We start from the raw sequence: 8,490 nt of genomic DNA, 5'->3' as shown, positions 1-8,490 counted from the left end.
ACACCGTGTATAATACACGTGGACTGGACAGCATGTAACGAGACGGACATTTACTGTAAGGACCACCGAACAAAGTAAGTATGATGGGCAATTAACAGAATTGAGGTAATTACTATATATCCTATCTAATTTTGTTGACACACAATTATGTATCAAAATACACGCATGAAGTGTATTCTACAGTTATCATTATACACACAGGCACTCTATATGGTGTATACACATGTAGCACACACCTGTACGCACTGCACACACGAACAAAGTGATCTAAATATAAACCTTAAACCATATTCAGTTAAGGAATTACATATATGTAATTCTTCAGTAAAATATTAATATCCAAAATGTATTTATATACAAAACTGTACATGTATAGCCTTTAGAATGGTGGTTAGATTAATAAATTGTTACACACCGTATATTAAACACCTTCTTTTTTAAATCCGGCCGTGATTCATGAATTTATCAATTTAAAGCAAAGAGGAAATGATGCATTTAAAAGTTGCAGTAATAGTAAGTATGTATAAGAATAAGAATTTAAATAAATGCAAATCACATTTTACCGCAAATTTTGCAAAATTTATACAAGGGTTTAAAATCTGCCTTTTTTTCTGTCTCGTCCTTTTCAGCAAGATGACAAGTGATTCACAAAATGGACTTCCACGTGACAGAGAGGACACTGTGGTTGGGGAAACGTTTGATATACACAGTGACAAGGGAGGTCACTCACAGGATAGCAAGGGAGATAACTCTCCTGTTGCGAATGGCAGGGGAGATAACTCACATGAAGAGGAGGAAGATGATTTTCCCACGGAAGGATGCTGGGGATGGGTGATAGTGTTTGGAAGTCTGATGATACACATCATACTATGTAAGTGTTCGTTCATCCCAGAGACTGTCACTGTCTTCATATCCACCTCGATACTTTAGGGGTTACTATCACTGTCTTCATATCCACCTCGATACTTTAGGGGTTACTATCACTGCTTTAATATCCACCTTGATACTCTAGGGGTTTTCTATCACTGTCGTTATATCCACCTCGATACTCTAGGGTTACTATCACTGCCGTAATATCCACCTCGATACTTTAGGGGGTACTATCACTGCCGTAATATCCACCTCGATAACTCTAGGGGTTACTATCACTGCCGTAATATCCACCTCGATACTCTAGGGGTTACTATCACTACCGTAATATCCACCTCGATACTCTAGGGGTTACTATCACTGCCGTAATATCCACCTCGATACTCTAGGGGTTACTATCACTACCGTAATATCCACCTCAATACTCTAGGGGTTACTATCACTGCCGTAATATCCACCTCGATTCTCTAGGGGTTACTATCACTATCATTGTCGTTATATTCACCCCAGGACTATTTCATAGCAGAACTGAAAGGGTCTATCTACGGCAACGAATGAAAAGCTAATTTGATCTTTTGATGTACTTCAAAAGAATCCAATAAGAGTAATTCTCTAATTCTGTGATTGGTCAATTGTTTTCTCCTGAATTGTATTCATGATTACTATGAGATAGATCAGCAGTCGATATAAGACAGTAACCCCTGGAGTATCGAAAATGGTGTGCTTCACTTCACTTGTAAACGGGGTCTATAGTGATAACTTGTAATGTCGAGTTTAAACACAATTAGACTTGTTTATAAAGGCTAGTTTTCTTTGCCTTATGTGTGGTCTGTATTGAGAAGTTTGACTGTAAATGAAATTGTGATCGGAATACTTAATTTTTGTATATTTTCTCTCTGTTTTAACAGTTGGAATTGAAAAATCATCTGGGATATTTTTTCTAAAGTTTGATGAGAAATTCCAGCAGCCAGCGAGTGTAACGGCCTGGGTGACCACAGTACCCGGGGGCCTACGCTCTATTCTGGGTAAGTGTAACGGCCTGGGTGACCACGGTCCCCGGGGGCCTACGCTCTATTCTTGGTAAGTTTAACGGCATGGGTGAACACGGTACCCGAGGGCCTACGCTCTATTCTGGGTAAGTGTAACGGCCTGGGTGACCACGGTCCCCGGGGGCCTACGCTTTATTCTTGGTAAGTTTAACGGCCTGGGTGACCACGGTACCCGTGGGCCTACGCTCTATTCTGGGTAAGTGTAACGGCCTGGGTGACCACGGTCCCCGAAGGCCTACGCTCTATTCTTGGTAAGTTTAACGGCCTGGGTGACCACGGTACCCGGGGCCTACGCTCTATTCTTGGTAAGTTTAACGGCCTGGGTGACCACGGTACCCGGGGGCCTACGCTCTATTCTGGGTAAGTGTAACGGCCTGGGTGAATACGGTCCCCGAAGGCCTACGCTCTATTCTTGGTAAGTTTAACGGCCTGGGTGACCACGGTACCCGGGGGCCTACGCTCTATTCTGGGTAAGTGTAACGGCCTAGGTGACCACGATCCCCGGCGGCCTAAGCTCTATTCTGGGTAAGTGTAACGGCATGGGTGACCACTGTCCCCGTGGGCCTACGCTCTATTCTTGGTAAGTTTAACGGCCTGGGTTACCACGGTCCCCGAGGGCCTACGCTCTATTCTTGGTAAGTGTAACGGCATGGGTGACCACGGTCCCCGGGGGCCTACGCTCTATTCTGGGTAAGTGTAACGGCCTGGGTGACCACGGTCCCCGGGGGCCTACGCTCTATTCTGGGTAAGTGTAACGGCCTGGGTGACCACGGTCCCCGGGGGCCTACGCTCTATTCTTGGTAAGTTTAACGGCCTGGGTGACCACGGTACCCGAGGGCCTACGCTCTATTCTGGGTAAGTGTAACGGCCTGGGTGACCACGGTCCCCGGGGCCTACGCTCTATTCTTGGTAAGTTTAACGGCCTGGGTGAACACGGTACCCGAGGGCCTACGCTCTATTCTTGGTACATGTAATAAGTGTAACGGCATGGGTGACCACGGTCCCCGGGGGCCTACGCTCTATTCTGGGTAAGTATAACGGCCTGGGTGACCACGGTCCCCGTGGGCCTACGCTCTATTCTTGGTAAGTGTAACGGCCTGGGTGACCACGGTACCCGAGGGCCTACGCTCTATTCTGGGTAAGTGTATAACGGCCTGGGTGAACACGGTCCCCGAAGGCCTACGCTCTATTCTTGGTAAGTTTAACGTCCTGGGTTACCACGGTCCCCGAGGGCCTACGCTCTATTCTTGGTAAGTGTAACGGCCTGGGTGACCACGATCTCAGGGGGCATGCGCTCCATCCTAGGTAAGAGTTGCCTTATATTGCCAAACGTAGCGGAAGATTTTAAGGTATTCTTTGTTTCCCTTTTGACCTATATGTCCTATGTTTATTTTGTAGGACCATACAATTGTGTAGTCTTTTGTCCTATGTTAATTTTGTAGGACCAGTCTGTAGTCTTCTGACCAACAGATTCTCGTTCCGCCCGGTTGTACTGGTAGGAGCTATCCTGATGTGTATTGGTATGCTGATCACGGCCTTCGCCACTAACATGGCCGTGGTCTTCTTCAGCTTCGCAATCATTGAAGGTAATTTGAAGTTTGAACTTATTTTTCATGACGTATTTACTGGATATTGTGATAAGCTCTTATACTGGCGGAGTGAAACAAAAGGAAGTAACTCTAAAACTGACGTAGTGAAGCAAAGGGAAGTAACTCTAATACTGACGAACTGAAACAAAGGGAAGTAACTCTAATACTGACGAACTGAAACAAAGGGAAGTAACTCTAATACTGAAGGAATGCAGTCGGAACTCCTCGGATGTAAAACATGTCAATTCACAGACTGGATTGCCTGCCTTAGTACCAATTCTCTCCGCTTGGTTGCGCTTATAAATACTACTTTCGCAGCAAAGCCTAGCGCAGAGTAAAAAAAACAACGGCAGGCAATCCAGTCCAGTCAATGTACGACAAATACATTCGAAGAGTTCCGATTGGACGGACTGAATGAAAGGGAAGTAACTTTGATAGTTCAGAATGCTTTATGCTAATCCAAGGATTTATATATACGTCCATGGCTAATCCTTTTAATCTTTTTCAGGGGTTGGGATGTGCTTGGTGTATTGTCCTGCAGTCGTAATAGTCGGTAAATACTTCAGCAGACGACGGGGCATGGCGGTCGGCATCGCCACATCAAGCTTTGGGTCCTTCCTCTTTCCCACCTTGATCGAATTCTGTTTTGAGTTTTACGGATTTCTGGGCGCCTTTCTACTGCTGTCGGGGATATCCCTGAACATCATGGTGTTCGGCAGCTTATTCACACGTCCTCCTGAACGGAAACCAATAACCTTAAGGTAATACATTGTACATGTCATAATATTATAGGGAATGCGTCTAAAAACAATCGCAAATCAAACATTTCCAAAGGTTGCCGGAAATTTCTCCTAAACATTTTCGAACATTGCCAGAAATTTCTCCTAAACGTTTCCGAAGTTTGTCGGAAATGTCTCTGAGCTGAGCGATTGGGAATAAGAGGTCAACTGAAATATAACGAAAATAATACCATTTAGATGATGGAATGTATACAGTAAAACTTGTATAATATAATTATATTCGTTACACAAGTATTTCCTTATATGGATAAATTCGTAGAAATAAATATTATCTTAATTTCGCAATATAGGTAAGGTAATTTTGTTTTTAAACAGTGATTGTGTGTGAAAAAAAAATCAATCAGTTCAGTTGCACATATAACTTAAATGATATATCGGTAAATGACAAGAGTTTTAAAATGGAACATGATTTTTTTCCAGTAATAAGCAGAAAATGTTTCCGGAGGAAAAGGAGGCTGCCGAACATTTGTTACAACGTCCGAATCAGGAAGGACAGTTAGACGAAGAGGAGGAATATTCAGATAGGCCATGTCATAAGTCTTGTTTCCGGACTCGTTCGATACGGAGATCATGCGTGACGAAATGTAAACAAAATACCACAGCGATCATGAGAGATCCGAGGTTCGCAGCTTTTTGTATAGCGATGTTCCTCTTCTCAATCGCAGCTAATTCTGCGTACGCCTTCATACCTTTGTACGCAAAACAGATCGCCATTACTGACTCGCAGACGACATATGTCGTGGCCATTACGATACTGGCAGACGGTCTAGGAAAGGTCTGTGTAGGCGCTCTACTGGACTTAGGACCTATAAAGCCGTACAGAGTACTAGGCTACAACCTCACTCTTCTACTAGTCGGCGTAGCCTACCTGACTCTACCATCAACTTCTACCTTTGTACAGCTCTGTAGTGTGGCGTCCATATTTGGTCTACTATTTGGAGGAATTATGTCTCAAAAGTCGGTTGTGTTGGCCGACATTCTAGGTGTAAACAAACTAGCAGACGCCTTTGGAATATTGATGTTATTTCAAGGTGCAGGTTCTTTTGTTGGACCCCCTGTTTCAGGTAAGTAATATTATGTATAACAAATTCTCGTCTGCTTGTAAATCATATTTCATCTCTTTCAGATCTCAAGTGATTATTCCCGACCCCTTTAGGCGCCCTGCAGCCGTTCTGGGTTTCCATACTCCTTCAAAACTATAACAGACATTGTCCAAAACATATAAACCAATTTGCAATGGAATCATTTGATTGCATTTAATTCAATCGGTAACCGAACATTATCAAAATGTACTAGGATTACTTATAATAATAATCTTTGTTTGCAGGTCTACTGAAAGACTTAACAGGCAATAGTAACGATGGATTTTATTTCGGAGGAGTGACTACAATCGTCGGAGCTCTGCTATTTGTTGTCGCAAACATTCTTCAGCATCGTAAAACGTGACAATGTGGTCAAACATTCTACAGCATTGCAAATCGTGATTAAGTGGTCAAAATTCTACAGCACCGCAAATCGTGATAAAGTGGTCAAACATTCTACAGCACTACAAAACGTGACAGCGTGGTCAAACATTCTACAACATCACAAAACGTGACAGCGTGGTCAAACATTCTACAACATCACAAAACGTGACAGCGTGGTCAAACATTCTACAGCACTACAAAACGTGACAGCGTGGTCAAACATTCTACAGCACTACAAAACGTGACAGCGTGGTCAAACATTCTACAGCACTACAAAACGTGACAGCGTGGTCAAACATTCTACAACATCACAAAACGTGACAGCGTGGTCAAACATTCTACAACATCACAAAACGTGACAGCGTGGTCAAACATTCTACAACATCACAAAACGTGACAGCGTGGTCAAACATTCTACAACATCACAAAACGTGACAGCGTGGTCAAACATTCTACAACATCACAAAACGTGACAGCGTGGTCAAACATTCTACAACACACAAAAACGTGACAGCGTGGTCAAACATTCTACAACATCACAAAACGTGACAGCGTGGTCAAACATTCTACAACATCACAAAACGTGACAGCGTGGTCAAACATTCTACAGCACTACAAAACGTGACAGCGTGGTCAAACATTCTACAACATCACAAAACGTGACAGCGTGGTCAAACATTCTACAACATCACAAAACGTGACAGCGTGGTCAAACATTCTACAGCACTACAAAACGTGACAGCGTGGTCAAACATTCTACAACACACAAAACGTGACAGCGTGGTCAAACATTCTACAGCACACAAAAACGTGACAGCGTGGTCAAACATTCTACAACATCACAAAACGTGACAGCGTGGTCAAACATTCTACAACATCACAAAACGTGACAGCGTGGTCAAACATTCTACAACATCACAAAACGTGACAGCGTGGTCAAACATTCTACAACATCACAAAACGTGACAGCGTGGTCAAACATTCTACAACATCACAAAACGTGACAGCGTGGTCAAACATTCTACAACATCACAAAACGTGACAGCGTGGTCAAACATCTACAAACATCACAAAAACGTGACAGCGTGGTCAAACATTCTACAGTCACAAAACGTGACAGCGTGGTCAAACATTCTACAACATCACAAAACGTGACAGCGTGGTCAAACATTCTACAACATCACAAAACGTGACAGCGTGGTCAAACATTCTACAACATCACAAAACGTGACAGCGTGGTCAAACATTCTACAACATCACAAAACGTGACAGCGTGGTCAAACATTCTACAACATCACAAAAACGTGACAGCGTGGTCAAACATTCTACAACATCACAAAACGTGACAGCGTGGTCAAACATTCTACAACATCACAAAACGTGACAGCGTGGTCAAACATTCTACAACATCACAAAACGTGACAGCGTGGTCAAACATTCTACAACATCACAAAACGTGACAGCGTGGTCAAACATTCTACATACAACATCACAAAACGTGACAGCGTGGTCAAACATTCTACAACATCACAAAACGTGACAGCGTGGTCAAACATTCTACAACATCACAAAACGTGACAGCGTGGTCAAACATTCTACAACATCACAAAACGTGACAGCGTGGTCAAACATTCTACAACATCACAAAACGTGACAGCGTGGTCAAACATTCTACAACATCACAAAACGTGACAGCGTGGTCAAACATTCTACAACATCACAAAACGTGACAGCGTGGTCAAACATTCTACAACATCACAAAACGTGACAGCGTGGTCAAACATTCTACAACATCACAAAACGTGACAGCGTGGTCAAACATTCTACAACATCACAAAACGTGACAGCGTGGTCAAACATTCTACAACATCACAAAACGTGACAGCGTGGTCAAACATTCTACAACATCACAAAACGTGACAGCGTGGTCAAACATTCTAACAACATCACAAAACGTGACAGCGTGGTCAAACATTCTACAACATCACAAAACGTGACAGCGTGGTCAAACATTCTACAACATCACAAAACGTGACAGCGTGGTCAAACATTCTACAACATCACAAAACGTGACAGCGTGGTCAAACATTCTACAACATCACAAAACGTGACAGCGTGGTCAAACATTCTACAACATCACAAAACGTGACAGCGTGGTCAAACATTCTACAACATCACAAAACGTGACAGCGTGGTCAAACATTCTACAACATCACAAAACGTGACAGCGTGGTCAAACATTCTACAACATCACAAAACGTGACAGCGTGGTCAAACATTCTACAACATCACAAAACGTGACAGCGTGGTCAAACATTCTACAACATCACAAAACGTGACAGCGTGGTCAAACATTCTACAACATCACAAAACGTGACAGCGTGGTCAAACATTCTACAACATCACAAAACGTGACAGCGTGGTCAAACATTCTACAGCACTACAAAACGTGACAGCGTGGTCAAACATTCTACAACATCACAAAACGTGACAGCGTGGTCAAACATTCTACAGCACAAAACGTGACAGCGTGGTCAAACATTCTACAACATCACAAAACGTGACAGCGTGGTCAAACATTCTACAACATCACAAAACGTGACAGCGTGGTCAAACATTCTACAACATCACAAAACGTGACAGCGTGGTCAAACATTCTACAGCATCACAAAACGTGACAGCGTGGTCAAACATTCTACAACATCACAAAACGTGA

The 8,490-nt window shown here is 43.2% G+C and overlaps 1 protein-coding gene across 1 annotated transcript; it reads left to right on the top strand.

Annotated features, from left to right (window-relative positions):
- The first annotated feature begins 633 nt into the window (after positions 1-633).
- On the top strand, positions 634-5,846 carry LOC138310843 (monocarboxylate transporter 12-like). The gene is made up of 6 exons (XM_069252167.1): positions 634-871; positions 1,779-1,895; positions 3,362-3,505; positions 4,017-4,269; positions 4,729-5,372; positions 5,636-5,846. The coding sequence occupies exons 1-6, from the start codon at positions 634-636 to the stop codon at positions 5,752-5,754; spliced, it is 1,515 nt and encodes a 504-aa protein (XP_069108268.1). The 3' UTR covers positions 5,755-5,846.
- The last annotated feature ends 2,644 nt before the right edge of the window (positions 5,847-8,490 follow it).

This window comes from Argopecten irradians, chromosome 16 (assembly GCF_041381155.1).
Source record: "Argopecten irradians isolate NY chromosome 16, Ai_NY, whole genome shotgun sequence".
In the NCBI taxonomy this organism is placed as follows: domain Eukaryota; kingdom Metazoa; phylum Mollusca; class Bivalvia; order Pectinida; family Pectinidae; genus Argopecten; species Argopecten irradians.
Note: the sequence above shows the minus strand (reverse complement) of the source record. Positions and strands in the feature narration are given on the sequence as shown.